The sequence below is a fragment of the Cavia porcellus genome, unplaced genomic scaffold (assembly GCF_034190915.1).
Source record: "Cavia porcellus strain 051 isolate PalLab524CR breed Dunkin Hartley unplaced genomic scaffold, mCavPor4.1 scaffold_18, whole genome shotgun sequence".
Classification (NCBI taxonomy): domain Eukaryota; kingdom Metazoa; phylum Chordata; class Mammalia; order Rodentia; family Caviidae; genus Cavia; species Cavia porcellus.
Genome location: NW_026947501.1, coordinates 61,212,695 through 61,234,467, shown reverse-complemented (window position 1 = coordinate 61,234,467; position 21,773 = coordinate 61,212,695). Strand labels below are relative to the sequence as shown.

Genomic DNA, 21,773 nt, shown 5'->3' with positions numbered 1-21,773 from the left:
ACCTCAAGCTGTAGCCCATTGCCCTGCCCTCTGTCACCACCCCTGGTGCCTCTGCTCTGCATCTTCCTGGCTGCTGTGTCTAAGGGTTGCCCTAGCTGAGCCCCAGGCCCTGAGCCCATCAAAAAACAGCAAAGGAGCTCCGAGGCCCCCTCTAGGGAGCTGCTGTGAGAACCGCAGTCACACAGCCTCCTGCTGTTCACGCTTGTCCTGGGTGTGGGCTGGGGAACCAGGTGTGGCTGTCACCATGGACTCCTCTGAGGGGCAACCTTCTTAGGGACTCCTGCCAGCTGCCCAGGACCTCCCAGGAGCTGTCCGCCTTCAGCACGGTCTTCCTTATCGCCCTCACCCCAATCACAGATGTCAGACCTGCATCAGCTACTCCTGTCTTTGCTTCTCTCTCCTTATGGCACTCAAGTCTACCCACCCTGGCATCTGGTAACTCGCCTCACACTGGCCACGCTGCTCTGCCGGACAGAAGCAGTCCCAGGTTGCCAGCCTTGCAGAGCTGTTCTGGGTCTGTGATAAATTAAGACAAAACAGCTCCCTTCCTAATTTAGGGTTAGGGTTAAGCCCCAGACCCAGAAATCTGGAGCGCAGACCTGACACTGCACACCAATAGGTTGCAGTCAAAATGCAGGTGCTCTAAAAATGTATGCAGTTAGGGCGAAGGACATAGCTCAGTGACACGGCACCTACTTGGGAAGTGCAAGAGTTCAATTCCCAGTAGAAAAAAAAAATATCAAATCTGTCTGCAGCTGTGTGTTTTAAGATTTATGCAGAACAAGTGACATGCAACTTTAGACTTCTCCAAGAACTCTTCTGTATGTGGAAATACTCTAAAACCTAGGTAAACAATCAAGACCTCAGATACTTTTGCTTTTTTGTTTGTTTGTTTTGGTGCTGAGGGTTAAACTAGAGCCTTACTGAGTTACATTCCTGATAATTACCCTAGTTCTGAGGAGGTAATGCTTCCCTAGCACATGCAACGGCCTGGGTACATTCTCCAGTACCAGAAAAACAAAATGGGATTCACATCTTGTTTGGTTTAGTTAGTAAATCTGCCTTTAACTTGTGAGTTTCTGTTTGAGTTGACATTTCTTGAAATGACGTAGTAGAATCAGCTAATTCTTATTTATAGATGATCTAATAAACAATGTGAACTTGCTTCTCCCAGACTCCCATCATCTAACTCTTTACCTTTCCATGGAAAAGCAAAACAAGTTACAACCTTTTTTGCCCAGATGTTTACCATTTTATTAAAAGAGCAAAGATTTGACAGTGCATAGAATTAAAATCTTTGGGGCCACTTGCTGGGCCAGCACCAAAGCATAGAGCAGACATTGTCTTGTCAAATTGCATTGCTCTGTTGGCGGGAAGATGGCTCGGGTAATGGGGGAGCACCAGGAGCACCGAGAGCAGCCTTCCCGGAGCCCATTAGTCTATCATGAGTCCATGCAGTGGGGAGCACCATGTCAGCAGGCAAAAGGCCCAGACCCGAAGTCCACAGGTCCCGAAGTGCTAACCTCACAGAGCAGGTCGTCTAGAACCATGGCCCTAGAGGACCATCTTGACAGGACTGTCACTGACACCGAGATGTGGGACAGGGCCAGACAGCTATTCTCAGAAAATTCCAATTCAGGATGGCCCCAACAGAATCTTGCTGAACCCTGGCAGGGCCCATCCTGAGGTAGGTATTACCCGGACTGGAACCCGCCTGTCCTAGACCTAGGAAGTCAAAGCATCAAGCCACGCATGCCGCAGTCCGCTCCAAGTAGGTTTGGGTGTGTGTCTGAAGCTGGCCCTCCGATTGATGGTGAGCCCTTCTCCCACTGAGAAGCTGCCCCGATGTGCATTTAGGAATGACATCATTTTACACAGAGATGACTTTTCAAGTGGGGATGACTTGTGTCATAAGGAAAAATGAAAACCACTTTTAAAGTAAACCACGGAAATCACAAAGCCTGCCGTCCTCCAAAGGACAGCCTGAGGGACAGCACATATTTTGGACACTGGAAATACAAAGTGCACATCATCGGCAACATTAGTAACATTTTCCTGTGGGTGCTTTCCCTAAAACACAGCTTTGTTTAATCTTCCCTATCAAGAATTTTTAACAAACTGGAGGTACAATGAAACAGTGAAATGTTAAAGCCAAAATTTGTTTCAGCTGTCATGAATAACTCCTGTGACAAGCAAGTTACCTGGCTGTGGTTCATTCCTTCTGTGTTGTCAGTGTTCTCTGATCTCGGCCACGTGTCCCAAAGAGTGGTTCAGAAGGAAAAGTACTTGGTGAACCACTCCTGGTGGGGGGAGCCCTGCTTCTGTGGGGCCTCTTTAGGCTGGGCTGCTTCACTGTCCTGCGCCCTAAAAACAAAAGAAAGTCTTACATGGTTTTGGAAATTATTCAGTAAGCCACATCACAGCTTATCAAGTGAAGTTAGCCCTTTTTAATTGTTTCCCAGGGAAACAGCTTGCCCATTACTTTGCAAAGAACACCAGACCTTAGCGGCCTCCCTCAGTTGCTAGAAGCAAAGACCCAAACCCAAATGGGAAGGGAGTGTCTGCTTCCTGTTTTGAAAACAAAGTTCTCCATTGTTTGGATTTCCTTTGTCTCACATAAGACTTGGCCTGTCTGCTACAATGAAACCTATGCTACCACATTTATTAGTTACTTGAGGCACAGCTTGAGCTGTGAGATAATGCACCCTTTAAAAAGGCAGGAAAAACAAAAAGGTCAGTCAACACAGCATTACAGTACACTCTGTCTTCAGTCATCTAAGATGCTCTGTATGTTGGCTGAGGCTATGCACTTGGCCTGAAAAGCTGAAAAGGAGAAATTGGGCCACAAGACCTGATGTGTACCAGGCAGCATGGTCTTCATCAGCATTTGTGAAGCTTCACATAAAACATCAAAGTAGCTTCAGACCGGAGGGCATAGTAATGAGAAAAACCTGGGGCAGGTGACTCTACTGCCTCGCGGGTGTGTGCCTGGGGCCCAGGCCTCGGCTCCCCAGCTGTGAAACCGAAGGGCTGGGTCTGGCTCCAGGACTGCAAGTGAGTCAGTCCCTCCAGGTCCCCAAGCACACACACAGCACCTGCGTCCCCGCCAACCCCAGCAGGCAGGGATCAGCGGGCAGGGCCACTGACAGCATGGAGTAGGAGAGAAGAAACAGGCGGAAAAGAGACCAGGAAGTTGTAATTTTAAACCTGTGCTTTTAAGAAAACTGAAGCTTCTAGCCAGGTATGATAGCATGTACTTGTAATTCCAGCATTCTGGGAGGCTGAGGCAGGAGGATTGAAAGTTTGAGCCCAGCCTGAGGGATTTAGCAAGACCTTGTCTCAAATTAAGAAAATTAAAAAATGCTAAAATTGAGCTCCATGTGATTAAAGCCTTCACTTTAATCCAGCACTTGAAAGAGGGAAGGGGAGAGAGGGAAAAGGGAGAGAAAAAAAGAAAAGAAAAAGAAAAACTGTAGCCTCTAGACACAGTTAGCAGAGGTTACAGTGCCTTTTTCAGTCTAAGCCTGTTTTTCTCCTCAGGCTTCTAAATTCCTGAGTCTTAAAGGTCCAGTAAGTCCGTGTTTTTATTCCAGTACTATAAATTCACAAATATCACAGATGTGCACTCAAGAGGAAACCACACTATTAATTGATAGCCTACCTGGAAACCTCAAATTATGCAGGCTGCTTACATTCAAATCCTGCTCAGTAACGGGAAACCTCCCCGCCCTCCCCGGATCAGAGGTGGCGAAGCTGTGGCACAGGAGCCACAGTGGGATGTGAGTTATCAACCACAGCTCGGAAAGGTTCGCCCTCACTGTCCTAGACCACGCCCGAATGCACGGACCAGACCATCATCTCGAGGGTGCCCCAGACCACATCCGCATCCCAACTCCCGGCCGTAATGCGTCCTGTGCTGCGCTTAGACCCCACATCGTGATGTTTTAGAAGGGGCTGTTTCTATCCAGGGGTGGTGGCACGTGCCTGTAATCCCAGCACTCGGGAGGCTGTGGCAGGAAGACAGTTGTGGGTTCAAGACCAGTCTGGGCTACAAAGTGAGCTCAAGTTCAGCCTGAACGGCATAGTGAGAGCCTATCTCAAAAGACACACACAAAAAACGGGGGGATGGGGGGGTGGACTTCATGCGCAGAATTTAAAACACGCCCCTGCATGGAGGACTGGATGGGAAGAATTACTGACTAAACCACGGGAAGATGTCACAGGCCTGGAAGGGAAGCACACTGCAGTGGCTGATAAAGCTGTAGCTGAGATCACCACGTGCACTCCGCCAGACTCACAGATCCTGAGGCCTTAACATTCCAAAATCATCCAAGAAATTTCAAGAAGAATCTTAGTCACAGTGGAGCTACAGGAACACTTCTGTACCCGGCACTGCGGCTTGACTGCTTCTCTCCCACACAGCAGGGTGACGCAGGTGCTGTGTTGTCTTCACTTCCCAGGGGGATGCACAGAACCAGAGGGGCCCAGTGACCCTCCCAAGGCCACACAGATAGGAAAACAGAGGTCCGACCTCAAGGCCAGGTTGGGCCAGGAGCCGCCACCTCCTGTGTGACCCATGCTGGTGTCCTCAGCTAATGGAGTCCATGGGGAAAAGACTAAAGCTACAAAACAGGCCTGGACTTGGTGCCAGAATGAGCACACCCCTTCCAACTCAATTTCCTTCTCACACAGTCTTCCTGTTTGGCTAGATTGTCGCTTGGCCACAGCGGGACTTGTTTTTGCCACTTTCTATGTCTGCCCAAATGCCATTCAGCAGGAGCCAGAACGGATCTCAATTGTCCTGCTGTCCCAGGAGAACAGAATCACAGTGCCCAGCCCTACCTCGAGGTGGCAGTTTTTGCGTCTAACAATGGCGTGGGCTTGTAGGGCTGGCCACAGCCGGGGCTCGGGTCCAAGCTGGGCGACTTAGTGAGTGGAGGGGCGCTGATCCTGGAGCTTAGGTCCCCACTCAGAAAGTTCTTGGCGTAGGAGGCCAGGTTGGGCACGCTGACCACCCGGCTGGGCACCTCCTCCATCTTCTTTTTCTGTTTGTGTCAGAGGAACATTTTCTTAGCACTACTCAAAGCATGCAAGGGGTGAACATAGCTCAGTCCCTCCCAAGCCCCAGGAGGTGGGGAAAGAGGTCAGGACTTTATGGATACCCAGACATACTATTCTTAAATTTTATAAAGTTTTATTTGTTTGTAGTGCCGAGGATCAAACCTAGGACCTCAAGCATGCTAGGCCTCTGGCCTGTACACCTTTAAATAATTTTTTCTCCCTTATTTTGTGTTGCAAAAAATACATAAATCCACACCCAATCTCTTTTGTTTTTTTATCTAAAACTTTTGGGGAAAGACATGCATTGTAATTTAATTTTTTTTTTTTTTGGGGTGTATAAGGCCATGGCATTCTAAACTGGGCTGGGACCTTCCTGTCTTTAAGTGCATTCATATTACTGGAGTAAAACTTACATTTTATCACACTAAGAGGAATATATTAAGAACCATACAAGGTCATCAGGTCAGGTCAGTTCAGGCATTTTTGTCTCTGGGGCTATAAAAAAGACTTAACTTTTGGGGGGCTCTTGAGATCTTGTATAGGAAATAAGAAACTTGAATAGCCTTGTTGTTACACATTCCAAAACCACTGCAGAGAAACAGGAAATGGGAGATTCCTACCATCTCCCTTCTTTCCCATCACCAGATACAACTATTGTAAATAGTGGCACATATTCACTGTAGAAAATCTGGACATACATCAGCCCACAGAAAATAAAAGCCACACATGATCGTCCCTGCCTGATGCAAACAGTGTGTGGGTAGTGCCTGTGGATCTTATCTTTGGTGACTGTGACCCTGAGTGTACACCAGCCCCTCAGTTAGCGCAGTTACCTATAGGAGGAAAGAACCCTGCAGAGCGGGCTGCAGTGATGCCAGTGGAACCAACTGACCTTCATGGAGGGAGTGAGACAGCCGGGGTGAGGGTTGAAGGAGAAGGACCGGTTCCGATGGGACATGGCGCTGGGGAAGGCTGCACAGTGAAACCGCCTCTCCTCCTGGAAAACAACACTACTGAGTCCCGATGGGCCTCAGCACATGGCACTGGGTTCCACTTGCACAGAGGAGGGCAGCATGGGAGAGAAGAAAGCTGGGGAGGGAGGGGAGGCAGCGGCAACCTGGCTGCAAGCCCCCAAAGCTTTGGGGGGCGTCTTGGCTCCTGGGCTCGGCATCCCTGTCCCTTGGGTGCCTGTCCAAGGTGTGACCATTGATCCTGGTCCTTCAGCCTCAGCAGATCAAGAAACCCTCAGTGGGTCAGTGTCGCCTGCCCCTGGGTGAGTCTGGTGGGTGTGGCTGGCGCTGCTCCCTGCTCTGCTTCCCGAGGCAACGAACTGGGCATCTGTGCCCTGCCACACACTCCTGCCATGAGGTCCCCGCCGGGGAACCAGCTGACTACGGACAGCAACTGTGAGCCAAATGAAACCTCTCCTCTGATGAATACAGAGCGTAAGAGTCCAAATATTCTTAGCCTCCAAAATTAAAATTCTAATGTAGAAAGCTGATGATTAAGGGGAGAAATAAAATCCCAGACAGGCAGGCGATGCCACCTTCTTTTCTCCTACCATGCTGTTGTTTGGTGTTTGTACCACAGATTCTCTCTAATGCACTCTAAGGCAGGGAGGCTGGAAACACCCCTTGCCCGTTCCAGCGGTGGGAACAGCATGCCCGAGTGGGTCATGTGTGTTTTCTTCCACTTTCCCTCTTCTGTATTATTTTTAAAGCATATCATTTCATTTCATTAGTAAAAAGCCTTTGTATATATCTCTAGAAGATTAAGGATTCTTTTTTTAAAAAGGTCATAACCACAATGCCTCTCATGCTTCCCAAGTAACAATTCCTTCCTAATATAATCAAATTTTCCATCAGTGGTCAAATAACTTTCTCATCAAGGGGTCTTGGAAGTAGCTTTGGTAAATTAGAAAACAGGTGCTCATTTTTACTAATAGACCAATTAAGTCATTAAAAATAATTTATTGTACTAAAATTCAAAAGCAAACCATTATAAATTATTTTCAAATCCTCTAAGTTAAAAAAAAAAAAACTGAACCAATGTCAGCCATCAAATGCTGTTGGACTCGGAAGTAGAATGTTTTTTCTTTGCCTTTGGTCTTCTTGCATTCACTTTTTAGTGTGTGTGTGTGTGTGTGTGTGTATGTACAGGCACCTGTGTGATCTGGTGTTTTGCTTTTGTTTTGGATTTTTTTTTTTTTTTGCTTTTTTTTTTTTGTTGTTGTGCATTTGTCTCCCTACATAGTGCAGGCTGCTCTTGAACTCACTATGTGGTCAGGTTGGCCTCGAACTTGAAGTGATCCTCCTGCCTCAGCCTCTGGAGTGCTGAGATTATAGGCATGCTTGGCGTTTTTGTTTTTTTAATAATGGATTTAATAAAGGATGGTCTGTAAGACGAAACTGGGGAGTACCCGGAGAAGGGCCAGTGCCAGTGCTGCCCTCTGGGACCCGCAGTGCCCGGCTGGGGCTGGCCAGGTCGCTTGGGGCCTCACCGTGAGCTGTTTGATGATCTCCTCGCGCTCCTTGAGCCGGGCCTGCAGGCAACCGATGAGCTGCAGGTCTTCGGGCCTGGACGCCGCCTTCGCCGGCTTCTCTCCGGAATCCTTCAGTCTGCCAAGGCGGGCAGTGAGTAACTCAACACGCTGGCAGGGGCCCAGGGGGTACGGGGCGCTCCAGTGGGGAGCCCAAGACCCCTGCCAACAGCTACGAGTGCGGACGCTGCCGTTAGCCTGGCTCTGGCGCCATCTGCTGGCGGGCCCGGTGCAGCACGCGCTACCTGGACGCCACGGATGGGGACAGAGGACCCGGGCTCTGCTTCTTCCTGGGTACGGGATCCAGGCTGCAGAGTGTCACTTGTGAGCCTCACTCTAAACGTGCGCCTCAGACACGGTGGTCGTGAGGCCTCAACGGGGCTTTACCCCTCGCATGGGCTGGCATGAGCCTTTGACGTTGACCTCAAGCTGCACAAACTTGGCCATGGTCTCGCCTGTCTGGACCTGGGTCGCTGCCCACAATGGCCTCCCTTTCCCCTAACCCCTGCCCCTTGCCTCTCATCTCTCAGTACCCACAGGCGACCCTGTGACCCGAAATCAGACCCTGCCTCCTGCCCAAAGCCTTGCAGCGGCAGCCTCAGAGCAGGAATAACCAGAACTCCTTGCTTTCAGGGCAGACTCTCCTCCATCGGCCCCCTTCCTACCACTCAGCTGCCATTTCCTCTGATCAGCCACATGAGCCTCTGCTTTCAGGCACATGGAACAGGCCCAGGGCCTTTGCACTTGCCATCCCTTGTCTTTGCTGTCCCTCACTCTTGCCTCCTTGTACTTGAGCATCACCTCCTCAGAGGACTTCCTCACCCACTTTTCCCACCCTGAACCTGTCTATTTTCTAAGATATACATCACTTTCTATGAAGCTAAATGTTTATTTCCTGGCTGAATTCCCATCTAGAGTTTGTAAGCATGACCAAGGCATAGCTTTTTTTAATTTTCCCCTGGTATAATTCTAGAGCCTAAAACAGCACGAGGCACAGGTAGGTCCTTAATAAAATTATTAAGTAGGTGCAGTTATTAAGTAGGTGCAGTTATTAAGTAGGTCCAACAAATTCATAAAATTTGTTGAATGAGTAAGTGTGTGTGCACACATGTGTGTACAGGACCCTCACTTTCTTTAACCCTGGGGAACAATAGCTTCCATCTTGTAGGACCTGTGTGAGGGCCGAGGTGGTGCCTGCCAGAAGGGGTGAACACGCAAGGAAACGCAGCTCTCCTGCCTCCTTTCCAATTTGGGAGTAAACGATGCCCACAAAACCATGCTCTTCCCCGCAGAGCCCCAGGGCTCTCCAGCACCCGCCCCAGCTGGACCTGAAAGCTTCCTGGGACCAGGATGCTTTGCGTGAAAGCCAGGGAGGCCCAGGGATTCCGGGAAGACTCGGCCTCCGCCCTGAGCCCCGCATCTGCACACCGCTGGCCAGCAGGACCCAGGGCTGCAGCACTCACTCGGCCTCCAGCACAGCCAGCCGGGCCTGCAGCCGGGCCTGGGCACCACTGAAATCTGCCACCATGGCCTGCATCTCCTTGCGATGCTCCTGACGAAGCACCTCAGCCTCCCTGGCCCTCTGGGCTTGCTGGTCCTCCTCCAGCATCCTGTGGGGATGGAAAGAAGCGGGCTCCAGGGACCAGGCCCGGGGCTGGGGGTGTACTCTTCACCTCTGTTGAGTGGCTCAGCCCTGGAGAGCCGGGGCACTGGAATCCAAGGTCGGGACCCCAGAGAAGCACAGCTGGGGGCTCCAAGTGGTGGGTAAACTGCACTCCACGACCCCTTCTTGGCACCCTTTCACCCCCACATCCATGCAGGAGACATCTGAGCAGGAGGATGGGCTCCAGGGGGAGGATGGACAGCAGACCTGGAGGGGAGCCCCCAAAACACTCCCCACCCTGCTTGCAGCATGCAGAGAGACCTGGACACTGGGACCCTGAGTCCCAGGGGGTTCCCACTCCAGCCCCAAAGGCAGGTGGGGTGTGGTGGGAGGGGAGGATTTGGGGCTGGCAGTCTGCACAGGCCACCTCTCCATCCTTCTGAGCTCATGCAGGTAGCCCCTGCTGGGTGCCCTGGGCTGTCACCAGGAGGAACTGTGTAAGGTACGTCTAGAACAGTCCAGCACGGCAAAGATGTGCCCAGCCACCAGCTGTCATCTATCTTAGCTCAGAGCAGGCCTAAGGGGTCCACAGGTGACCCCTGGGGGTCTTCGCCCTCAGAAAGTACCCGTGACTCTGTGTGGGATGCTGTCTAACTCAGGAGAGGCCGCATCGCTTTCCTCAGGGGAAAGCGCCCAACTTTCTCGTTCCAAGGACTCTGCCCTCACTGGGTGAGCGGCTAAGGAACACCTGCTGTCTGTCACATGCAAGGCCCTGGGTTCGATTCCTGCCCTGGCCAAGGCCTGAGCTACTACCCAGCTAAAGTTTGGGAACCCTGACAGTGGGTTAGATGTGGATGCCCAGCGCTACTCCAAACACAAGCCCGTCACCCCTTAATTTTCTCATCACATTGTCCCCTAGGCCTCAGGCCATGCCTCTATGGGAGACAGAATTAACAGCTATTTACCACTGTCCCTCTGTGCCAGAAGCAAGTCACCCTCCAACTGTCCCTCGCTTTACAGAATGAAAATTAAACGAAGGAGCGCAACCTTGCTTTACACAATGGACAAATAATGGGGAAAGAGGTCTTCTGGACATTCAACTGACAAAAAGAAAATATGAGCCGCTTTATCCCCAACCCGCGGACGTTTAAAAACTGAGATTAAGTGCACAAACCCCTGAGAGACACAAGCTGCTAGAGCTCATTCAAGAAGACTAGCCTAAAAAGTCCATGTTTAGTGAGAAACTGAATGTGTATTAAAAAACCTCCCAACAAGGCAGAGAGAAGGCTGCGGGTTCAGGATTGGAAAGCTGTTCACTTCCACGAGACACAGCGGTGGGGGAAGCTGGCCGACACCCCCCCCCCCCCCAGCCATCACACTGCTAGGCAAGAACATCCAGCTGGCTCAGCACGCGGCGCCGTGGGAACCGTGCTCTCTCGGGAAGGCTGAGTCTGAGGACACCCTGGCGTCTTCTAGGTCTGATAAACCTCCTGATGCGTGGAAATTGGAAATCTTTTAGTTCGGTTTTGGGGGGGCCCTTCACTCTGAACTACGTCAGGGCTTGTTTATATTTTGTATTTTGAAACAGGGTCTCGCCACATTGCCCGGGCTGAGCTAGAGCTCGGGATCCTCTTGTCTCAGCCTCCTCGCGACTCCCCTGCAGTTTTAAGCTCCAGAGTTCCCAGAGAAGTGTCACCGGTGAAGAGGGAATGCGAGGGAGCCATGGGGGAGGTGGAGGGAGGGGATGGGGGTGCGGCATGGACGGGGCGGGACCCTTCCCGGGCGAGGACGCACCTGCGCTGCTCGCGGAGCTGCCGCGCCTCCTGCTGGAGCTGCTCCGCCTCGGCGCGCAGCCGCAGCACAGCTTCGCGTAGCTGCGCGTTCTCCTCCCGGAGTCCGCATGGCTCGCCCGCTCCGAGCTCCGCCGCGCTCGCGCCGCCGCGGTCCTGGGGAGCAGCACGGGAGGCGTTGGGGAGTGCCAGGCGGAGCCGCGGCGGCTGGGGGGCGAGGCTCCCCTGGGCCTGGAGCCGCCGCAGGCTCGGGGCGCCCGCCAGAGGGCGCCCGCGCGCCGCAGGAGGCCCAGCAGGCCGTCGGGGTCACCGCGGCAGAGGCGGATCAGGGCTCAGGGACAGGCGGGGCCCCGGCCGATGGGCAGAGTCTGCAGAACGGCGAAGGAGCGGCTCCTCTGGGGGAGCAGCGGGGCAGGCCGGGGACGGGGTCTGTGGAGTCACAACGCGCAGACCAATTTTTCGCTTGTCAAAGGGGGAGCAGGGTTTTCAGGAGGGGATGATCCAGTGAGTACCCGGAGCCCAGCCAGGAGGGGGTGGGCAGGGGCAGGGCGCTGACCTCGGAGGTGACCGCGCGGTCCTCGCTGTCCTCTGGACACAGGACGGTGGCCTGCCGTCTGCCCAAGTTGCGCAGCGCCTCCAGGTCTTTCTGGTGCTCGGAGCAGGCAGCTCGCTGCTCTGACAGCTCTTGCCTGAGGGACTCTAGGGCAGGGGAACGCAGCAGGTCAAGGTCAAGGCTGCAGTGGGTCCTGCGGGGACGACCAGGTGCTGCGGGGGACAGAAGGCTCTGCCTCGTGTACCCCAGGTTTAGAAACGCCTGTTGAGTAAGAGCAGTCCATGCTCTGGCCCCTCTGAAGGGTGTTCTCAACTGAGTGTGGTGGCACATGCCTGTCATCCCAGCACTCTGGGAGGCTGAGGCAAGAGGATAGTTTTGAGGCAAGCCTGGGAATTTATGTCTCAAAATAATAAATAAGAAAGGGCTGGTGGTGTAGCTCAGTGTAAAGGCTCCCCACTACCACCAAGAGAAGTGTTCTTGTGTACGACGCCCCACAACCATCTTCCCATGGTCCAGCCTCACTATCTACTCCACTCTAAGGTGAGGCCCAGAGAGGATCGGGTGCCTGTGGACACACCGATCATGAGGCGGAAATCTTAAAATTTATGTCAGTGGGTTTTTTGGGGGAGAAAGGTGGTAGGGATTGAACCCCAGCAGATGAGATGAGTGCCAAACTCTGAGCCCATCCATCCCCAGCCTGTGTCGACTCTTATGGAGACAGAACCCTGACAAGTTCTTGCTGCGTGGCCTCCGGGGTGGGCAGGAGACAGTGCGCCCCCCAGAGGATGCAGGCTGTGCTCCCAAATCCTCCTTGCAGCTCTACCGGGCAAATCGTCTCTATTTTGAGGTCGGCATGAGGGCACAGAGAGCAGTCAAAGGACTTGCCCAGGGACACACTCTCACAGCTAGTGAGTGCTGAAGGCCGGCTTCAGCGCCAGGCAGTTTGGCTCCGGAAATCTTAGGTCTCTGTTAGCTACTGGGATGTTTTGTTTTTTAGGGAGTTCTCACTCTGTAGCTAGGGCGCCTAGAACTCCCTGTGTAGCTCACATTCACCTCAAATGTGTGGTCTTCCTGCCTCAGCCTCCCAAGTATGCTTCCAGGATGCTGCACGTGAGTGGTTTTCCATATGGGGAAAGAAGAGGGGCTGCTTTTCTTGCTGGGGATGCAGAGCAGCAGGCAGAAGAAGAGGAACTCGGGGGCCTGAGTTCCCCCAGCTTGTGGAAATCTTCAGAATGGAGAGGAGAGGCCGAGGCCACCAGGACACACCTGTCTGCGCAGGCTTGGAGGTCAGGCCGAACTCAGGACAGAGTGTGTGTGCCCAGCACTCCCCCGCCCCAGGCCTTAAACAGCTCACAGTTTAACAGCGGTTAAACACGCTCCCTGCCGGGATGCAGGGACCACAGCACAGCACTCTGGCCGGGTCTCCGGGCCCCTGGGTCCCCTGTGCACTCTGTGCTGGTGGGTGTGTACCTAGCAGCTGAGCCTGCTGCGCCTGTGTCCTCTCCCGCTCCTGCTGCAGCTCCTGCCTGGCCTTTTCCTCCAGGGCCTGGAGCTCCAGCCAGTGTGCCTGGTGTTGGATCTGGAGGCTGTGGCTATATTCCTTCCTCAGGCGCTCCTCTGTAGCCTGTGGGTAGATGCAGGAAGAAGTAGGCATCACTCCCATGTGAAGAGCTTACTAAGCTACCTGGGATGCTCGAGTGATCACCTGACCATAACACCTGTTTTGTACCAGGTAGACTTCTTCCCACAGCTGATTGAACCACAGTGGACACTTGTTCCAAGGTAGGTCAGTGAGAATTCTTTCACTGGGAATTTAGTGTCAGGAGGTGCAGGAGAGGGGGAGTGAGAGAGACTCACAGACTGTGTGGCTGCAGATTAACACACAGGAACACTGAAGTGGGCATTGTACGTCTTCCCCAGGATGTGTGCATGGAGGCCCCTGACTGTTGGTATCTGCTGATGCTTATGTCTGTTGTCACCTTTCCTGGCAAAAACTGCACTTTGCAGACATGATTCAGCTAAGGATGTGGGGATAGGATATTACTTTCATGGAATAATGTGGGAGGGCCTTGATCAAGGAAGTCAGGGTAAGGAGGCCTCGGGAGGGGCATGGCGGAAGATCTGATGGGGGAGGAGAGGAGAGCAAGGGAGGGTTTTGAAGGCGCTGCGGGGCCCCTGTCCCACCCCGGGTCCTTTCCTCCCCCTTCAGGAGAGATGTTGCTTCAGGACCGGGACCACAGGGAGAGGATGGAAGAGGCAGAGCTTCCCCCAGTGCCGGGCGGAGGAGCAGGGCCAGGAGGTGGAAGGTATAGGGTGAACCCAATTCCCTTTTAGGGGCAAAAACCGCAGCTCGCTGGAAGCATCGCCTCATTTTTGCAGACGCCACGGGGCCCAGTTTTCAGTGTGAAAATAAAACATCGAAGCTGGTCTTGGAGTGATTTCTGAACAGGCTATGGTGGGAATCTAACAGAAATGCGCAGGAGGCCCAGGAGCGCTACTTTCTGTCAGATTTGATGTTTGCAGTGATGGAGAAGGACTCTCTTTCCTAAATGTGAAAACCACCAATAAAAACAGAATGCTATAAATTGAGTATTTCCAAGGGCCATCCCTTTACCAGAGCGGTGTGTAAGCAAGAACAAGCTATATCGTGGCAAGCTGTGGGGTACGGGTGTAGGCTGCGGCCCTCAAGTCACCAGCGGGTCCACGTTGCAGCTGCAGCCTTTCAGGGCAGAGGGGTTTGGTATTGAGGTGGTGGCTGGGTCGCAGCTCCCCAGACCCTTTGGAAGCGCTACTGTGGAGCTGATCTTTCTCACTGGGGTGCTGCCCGAGCCCCAGCATCGTGGTGGTGGAGTACAATGCCAAGGTCAGGGACTCGATCATTCTTGTGTCACCATGGCCACAGCAGTACAAAAAACCCATTCCCCAGCTTTTCCCCTGACTAGTGGTGTGACCTTCACCAAGCTACTGGGTCTCTCTGAGCCTCATTTCTATGTGGAGAAGGCAGACGAGGGCCTGGCCTTGTGTGGTTAGCCTACCTTGAGCTCCTGGGCTTTGGCCTTGTCAAGGGTGAGCAGGGCTCGCTGATGCGCAGCCTCGAGCTGCGCCCGGGCCGCCTGGCCCTGCTGCAGGCTGTCCTGGAGCTCGCACCGCAGCTGCTGGCGCTCCTCCTCAGACAGCTGCCTGAGCTCCTGCAGATCCGCACGGTGGGCGCTGGCGCACTGCTCCAGGGCCCTCTGCAGCTGAGACACCTGTGGGGGAGCAGGGGCCGCAAGCCCAGGGAAGTCAGAGGTCTCCCCAGCTGGGCCAAAAGTGCACTGAAGGAGGGGACCACGCAAGCCTTCCCTAGGACAGCTGCAGGGGACCAGCATATCCACCCCAACCCCTCCCCAGCCACAGAGCCTCACTACCTTAGATGTCATGCTCACATCTCCCTTTCTCGGTGTCCTGGATCCACTGGTGCCACACCCTCCTGGCCTCCCTTCCCCAGGACTTCCTCCCTGCCACCGTGCCCTGAAGCCCTGACCACCTTGCAGCAGACTGCGTGGCTCACATTTCTTACTTCTAGTGCTTATTCTGTTCTCAACTCTGCTAAAATACAGACTGCCCCCCGCCCCTGCCTCTACTAGTGGGAGACCGGTGCCAGGAGCCCCCTGGGCACCACATGAAATGAGATAAGACTTGCATACAGCCCACATGCATTCCCTGATATATATCCGTCATCTCTGCTTTACTTATTATATGTAAGGAAGTATAAATACTAGCAATTTTCTCCTCCCAAATATTTTCCATCTGTAGGTGGTAAATCCACAGATGCAAAAACCAAGGGAACCGAGGGCCGGCTATGTATTGTCTGTTCCCACCTCTTTACATGCATGTCCTTACACATGCGCACGCATGTGCGTGCACACACACACAGCCCTTGCACAGGAAATACAAGGAGTTTGATTTGGTGTGGTCACTGGTGTAATGTCAATGGCTCATGGTGATACTTTTTAGCACAGCAGGATTTGAATAAAGAAACAAACCCAAGACACACGCCTGCCTTACCCTGGACCCGATGCCCTCCCCTGCTGAGCTCTGCACGGAGGGTGGGGGTCTCTCTCTGTGCAGGGCACATTCCCACCGGGCTCACCCTTCTACCTGGGCTTGCAGCCGGGCCTTCTGGCTTTGCCAGTCCTCCTGTAGACACTGGATTTTGGGTGCCTTCTCCTTCAGTGAACAGCCCAGTGGAGGCTGTGGGTCACTTTCCTCCTTGAGAGACTCTGTGGTGCTTTGAAAATAAAAAGGTCACTGTCACCAAAGACCCTAGGGCTTGGAAGGCCATTGCCACCCTGGCTCCATCTCAGCCTGTCTGCAGGGAGGAGGGAGCTCCAGAGTGGTTAGTAGGGTGAGATGCACCTTGCTGGTCTGCTCAAAAGCAGCCCGACAGACAGTCTAGGTATAATTGCACAGGAGTCCGCAGGAACTACCAGACACTTATTTTAGTGGGTGCTTCGTAGAAGAGGGCTGAATGTGGTGTCTATGCTGTTTTATTGAAGCAGCCCAGCTGATTAAAAATACAGAGAGCATATTATTCTCTACCCGTCAATATTGGCTTGGGTCCCGTGACTTGTGCGGCCATGGGACTTGGGTGTTAATGAGTGTGGTTCTCAAAGTAGAAAGCTGTAAGAGGCACAGCCCATTTCCACCGGTTCTGTGGAGCTCCTTCCCCTTAGGATAACAGCAGCATGCCCTAGGTAGGGCTAAGCCCTCAGCTGGGGACCCTGAAAGCGAAGGCATGTGGAACAAACTTGAACTCTAGTTTGTGGCCGAGCAGTGACACCTGATCTTCAGCCAGGAGCCAAGTAGACCAAAGCGCAGCCCAGCCCAGCCCAGCCTGACCAACCCGAGCATAAAGTAGCTCATCCATGAGCTGAAAATCACTAATGTTCTTAAAGATACTTTTATAGCAGCAGTACTGACTTATATAGGAGATATACATGGAGAGTTCCACTGGGTGACAAAGCTCCCATGTGTCACCTAACTAGAGAACCAAAGGTTCTGGACCAGTCCAGAATCTTGGGCTGGATTATTCAACCTCTTTAAGCTTCAGGTTCTTAAACTATCAAAGGACCTCCTTGGGTTGGTGTAACAGTGACATAACTTTATGCCAAGCCCATAGCTGTGCAGAAGATGTACAAGACATGTCTGTTTGCTCCCTAAGCAGGACACAAAGGGCAGTGATAAAGATTTGACAGATGAATGAATGAATGAATGAATGAATGAATGAATGAATGCAGCCTTCAAAGACTGAGCCCATCAGAGCCCAGGAAAGGCTGCCTGCTGCGTGTACCTTTCCTCTTCGTCACTGCTGGTTTCTTCCTCAGCTGCCAACTTGCCTTGATCTTCTCTGGGCAGCACCTGAGAAGGTTCCGTCATCTTGGAGCATGGATCCTAAAGTAAGAACAAGAGCAAGGTGAGATCAAGCACAGCTCCCTTCTCCCGCCTGGCTCCTTCAAACTGGAGAGCGGAGGAAAAGGTCCCCGAGACCGCAGGCTGGAGTGACGAGGCGTGTGACGATGAAGAACTGGTTTGTGACCAGTGTCAGCTCTTAACCTTGCGTTCTGATTTTCAGTCTGCCAAGCAATTCACGTGCCTGGTGAAAATAAAACCCGGAAAGACTGAGTGACTTTCCCAGGGCCCCAGCATCAGTAAGGAGTTGAACCGCGCTATGCAATCCAGCAGTCTTACCCTGGGATTCCTACTCAATTCCTTCATGATGGGATCCTGTGAGACCTGCAGAAAGTAGCCCTGGGGACCCTGATTTGCCTTGGGGCTAGGGTAAGGGTTAGAGGTCAGCACAGTGGTGAGTGTGCGCAACTTTGGTGGAGATGATGATGACGATGACAACACCATTTTATAGGCTGCACCATCTCATTGCATAGTCAAGAAAGCGTGGACCTTAGCCAGTGTCCAGCAGCACTGAGAAATGGGATATGCAGGGGAATACACAAGTGATTAAATAATAATCCAACCGTGTGTGCCCATATTATGACCATTGTCTCCTTTCCACAGAGCCATGAAGGTGAAGAAGACTGTTTTGATTGTCTACTTGTCATAGTAACCAATGTCCACAGAAAACAATATGATAAGACAAATGGGAAACAGATTTGTTTGTCACCAAATATTAAATAAAGACTAAGTGCAACCCAGGATTTTCGTAACTACTTTCACAGCCTTGAGCCAGGGTCTTGACTTTTCTGGAACAACTCACTGAGGAAAACAGAGTTGGGTTTCAGACTGTGTTCTGCAGGCTCTGGGGTGTGCGTCTCAGGGCCTGGGGATGGGAAGGGGCAGAGCTGAAATGGAGCGGGTATTCCTGGCATCCTAGCCCCACCGGCCCTGGAGCAAACGGCTTTGTGCTTTTCCGTGTCCCCTGAAAGGACGTGGTGTTGGGGGAAGGGATGACACCTACGTTACCAAGCACATGGTCAGTTCTCCAGCCTCAGCTGACTGGGCCTCTCAGCAGAGCTGGAACTGTCTGATCCCCCCTTCGTGACACAGCCCTCTCTCTCCTAACGTTCTCTGTCCCACTTCATACCAGCTACTCCTCCTCAGTTCCCCTGCCAAAGCTCCTCCTGCTTCTACCCTAGACCTCGGGCACTGGCTCCTTGTTTCTCTCCTTAGAATCTCATCCGGTCACCCAATCTCATGCCATTAAATGCCTCATTCGTACTAGCTACGTAAGGAGTACTCAGTTCAACATCCTGTGGGATCATTCTTTCCTGACCATCTTTTTAAAAATACTACCCCTTGCATTTGTTTGCTTTTTCCAAAAGTACAATCTCAGTCTGATTTTGTCTACTTGTTAACTCTCTGTTTCCATCGCTGGAAGGTTAGCTCCATGAGGTCAGGGACTCTGCTCTGTACACCTGTCTCCCTGAAGCCTGTGTGTGACCCACAAGAAGCATTCCCAGCATGCTCCTGGGCCATGTGACTTGTCAAGATGGAAGTGAAGCAGCGATCTTTTCTCTCTCTCCCCCGCCTCAAAGGAGCAATAGCTAAATATAAACTTTTTAACTGGCTCCCACGTTATTCCAGGTCAGTTCCTAAATCAACCTAATTTCCTACTTCATTCCTAGCATTGGTTTCTCTGATCAAATTTAACCACACACCATATCTAGGTATCCTTCAAGGTCCTTTTCAGCTGTCACGTTCTCAAGACTTCCCACTCTCTTGCACTGTGGTTACATTCTCTGCTCTTGGAATTTCCATAACAGTATTCTGTGGTCTCAAAATTTCATAAGCATTTGTTGGCTCTGCCAAGCACTGTGCTTGGAACATAGCAATAAATGGATTAGACATAAATGCATCTGACTTGTGGGAGTCGTAGGTGCATTTTTTCTTTCTTTCTTTCTTTCTTTCTTTCTTTCTAGACTACAAAAATGTTAAAGTACTCTCAGATATAGTTTAAAATCTTATAAACCCAACAGCCAGTAATTAAAACCCATTGGCACAGATGTTTTTTCATAGCCCGTATCTTCTCTGTATGTAACTGGAAACTGAAGTCCAGAAATTGATGCCCACCAATCACAAGGTCCATAAGGTTAACTCACAATGACAAATCACAATATCCATGGAGACATGAGACTAAAAAGTCCATCTTTGCCCCCAGGTTTCAAGTGTTTGGGGCATTAAAAATGTCTCATGATTGCCAATTCTCATAAAACCCAGAAGCAAATATCATGACCTAGACAGAACAGCTTTATGAATGACCTGCTATAAATACATGTTCTGTGTAAATCTGGGGAAAGTGCATGGTGAATCTGAGACAACAAAAGTCAAAGCAGCACAGGGTACAGTAGCAACACTATGTGAGATACAACTCATTAGGTCCAGACTTCGAATTTGATTTAAAAATGTTAATAATTTAGAAAGCATGCAATATATTCACAAAAACAATTCTAGTATCAATAATCACAACAGATATGAACTGGCTAAGTTCAATATGTCAACCTCGCTTGATAAGAAGGAGTCCTTTGGAGTGCAGACGGGGGGAGAACCAGGAAGCAAGCAAAGCCCTTGCCTGTTCATTACATCTTGTATTATATAATACAAGATGTAATGCTTCCAAAAATAGTTTAAAAAATTCTTCCTATGTGTGAATTTCTACATGTATATCTATCCTCTCTGTATTATAGGGAAAAAATCATAACAAGACAGCAAAACAAATTCCTAGAAAAACATGCAATGAAAAAGACACATAAGACCACAATATTAGGTGATCTACCGTAGTTACTATGCTTTCTCTTGTTATTTTCAATAGATTTGTTCAAATCATCAGGCTTAATACATTAAGCATAGTATTACATAGCTATTTTTATAAAAACACAACTTTGAAAACATTGTAGGACTGGAGAGGATAAGGATATCTTTTACATCTTGTCATCTTCAGAGTAGTTTCCTCTACTTTTAGACTTGATACTATCAAGCATACCCAATTCGAATAAAATCAGCCAAGACAAAACCACAGTCTAACAAACCAGATTCAAATAATATCAGTCATAGTAAGACAATGTAAGTAATACAGGGTTTCAGTTTAAGCTAATAGGAAATTAAGGATAGTTACCATGGTATAACCTGCTATTTTTGGGTTAGATGTCTGTGTCCTCAAATCTGATATGAGTGGACAGACTGGAACAAAATAAAATCAAACTAATCAGAGCAATAAGACTACTGTGACTTTTAAATCCTGATACACTATTAACACTGTCCTCTGCCTTCCCTTTTTAGGCTATTTTTCACCTTTCCCCTTCTCAGGATGCTTTGTATGTTTTGGGTCTCACTAGCCCTTTAGTTTTTAGATTAGGGGGACAGCCCATTGTCTATCTGAGTGTTGCTGAACCTTTCTACCCCTGAGCTTGATCTTGAGCTGTACTTCTTTACTCACTAAAGTCACAGGGTTTTCCAGCTGTGTAGTTCTACACTGCCCAAAAGTGTCATAGTTTGCCAATCTATCTGCAGCTGCTGGATGAGTTGTCCCTATTTCTCTCTGGTTTCCTGTCACATATACCTTTGCTTTCTCATCTTTGACTTTCAGTTTACTAACCCTCCTTCAGGTTGAGTGTATTTCCCATTCAGAGCATCTCGACGGAGCCTGCCTCCTAATCTCTACTCTGCCTGTTTTTTTTTTATTTTAGTGTATCAAGGCTGTCTATATTAAAGATTATAGCTTACCGTCTCTGCCTCATGTCTGCTACTCCGCTTTACTGCTATAATTTGCCCACCTTACTCCCTCATTCCACTGTCTGCCCTGTTCATTGAGGCCTCTCTGCCACTGTTGCTGGAATCCTGGTATCCCTTCCTCTTTCTGTCGGGAATGTCCTTCAGCACTCTCTGTAGGGTTGGGTTGGTGGCCATGAACTCCCACAGTTCCTCCTTGTCTTGGAAACATCTTATTTCTCCATTAATTTTGAGAGAGAGTTTTCCTGGGTATATCAGATTGGTTGCAAATTATTTTCTTTCAGGGCTTGAAATATTCCCCCCAGGCCCTTCTCAATTTGAGAGTTTGTGTTGATATGTCTATTGTTAGTTTGTTAATTTTCCATTGTATGTTATCTGCTTCTTTTCCCTGGCTGCTTTTAGTATTCCGTTCTTTTGGTGGATTTCTGGAACCTTGATTATTATATGTCTGAGTGTAGATCTGTTTTGGTTGTAGGTGGCTGGAGTTCTGTATGCCTCATTTATCTGGATATCACTTCTTTTTCCTATGCTTGGGAAGTTTTCCTTTAATATATCTGTGAATATTCTGTGTAGTTCATTTTTGGTTACTCCTGCTTCCTCAGTCACGTGCTTTGTTCTTAAGTTATATATCCTTTTGTCGTCTTCTAGCCTTTGAATTGTTTTTTTCTGGTTCCTCATTATTTTTAAGGGGTCTTTTCTTTCACGATAATATATCATAAATCTCTCTTCAAGTTTCAAAAGGCTAACTTTAGTTTCTGTCAAGGCATTTTGCTAGTTTTCAATGGAGTTTTTAGTTTCTTGGTAATCTCTTTGGATCTGTTTCATGTATTCTAGGTTATATTTAAATTCTTCATCAGAGGTTTCTCTTTCTTTTCTGATTTCCTCCATTCTTCCATCTGTGTTCTCCTGGGAGGGGCTTATCATTTCTTTAATTAGTCTCTTTATAGCTTGCCTCACTTGGATCAGAAGTACAGTTTTAAATTCATCTCTGAGGTTATGAAGGTA

The 21,773-nt window shown here is 50.3% G+C and overlaps 1 protein-coding gene across 4 annotated transcripts in view; it reads right to left on the bottom strand.

Moving 5' to 3' along the window:
- Positions 1–1,229: 1,229 nt before the first annotated feature.
- The window catches only part of Fam184b (family with sequence similarity 184 member B), a 90,221-nt gene continuing 69,677 nt past the window's right edge, over positions 1,230–21,773 (bottom strand). The window contains exons 8-18 of one of the 4 annotated variants that reach the window (XM_003465039.5): positions 16,879–16,979; positions 15,687–15,816; positions 14,582–14,794; positions 13,017–13,170; positions 11,550–11,692; positions 10,998–11,149; positions 9,064–9,210; positions 7,562–7,679; positions 5,954–6,058; positions 4,843–5,045; positions 1,230–2,364 (exon numbers count right to left, since the gene is read on the bottom strand). In XM_003465039.5, the coding sequence (XP_003465087.1) occupies positions 2,271–2,364; positions 4,843–5,045; positions 5,954–6,058; positions 7,562–7,679; positions 9,064–9,210; positions 10,998–11,149; positions 11,550–11,692; positions 13,017–13,170; positions 14,582–14,794; positions 15,687–15,816; positions 16,879–16,979 (1,560 nt within the window). In that variant the 3' untranslated portion in view covers positions 1,230–2,270. Of the gene's footprint in view, positions 2,365–4,842; positions 5,046–5,953; positions 6,059–7,561; positions 7,680–9,063; positions 9,211–10,435; positions 10,694–10,997; positions 11,150–11,549; positions 11,693–13,016; positions 13,171–14,581; positions 14,795–15,686; positions 15,817–16,878; positions 16,980–21,773 lie in introns of those variants that run through there. The other 3 variants (XM_013147328.3, XM_063230116.1, XM_063230117.1) reach the window with 3 other exon arrangements.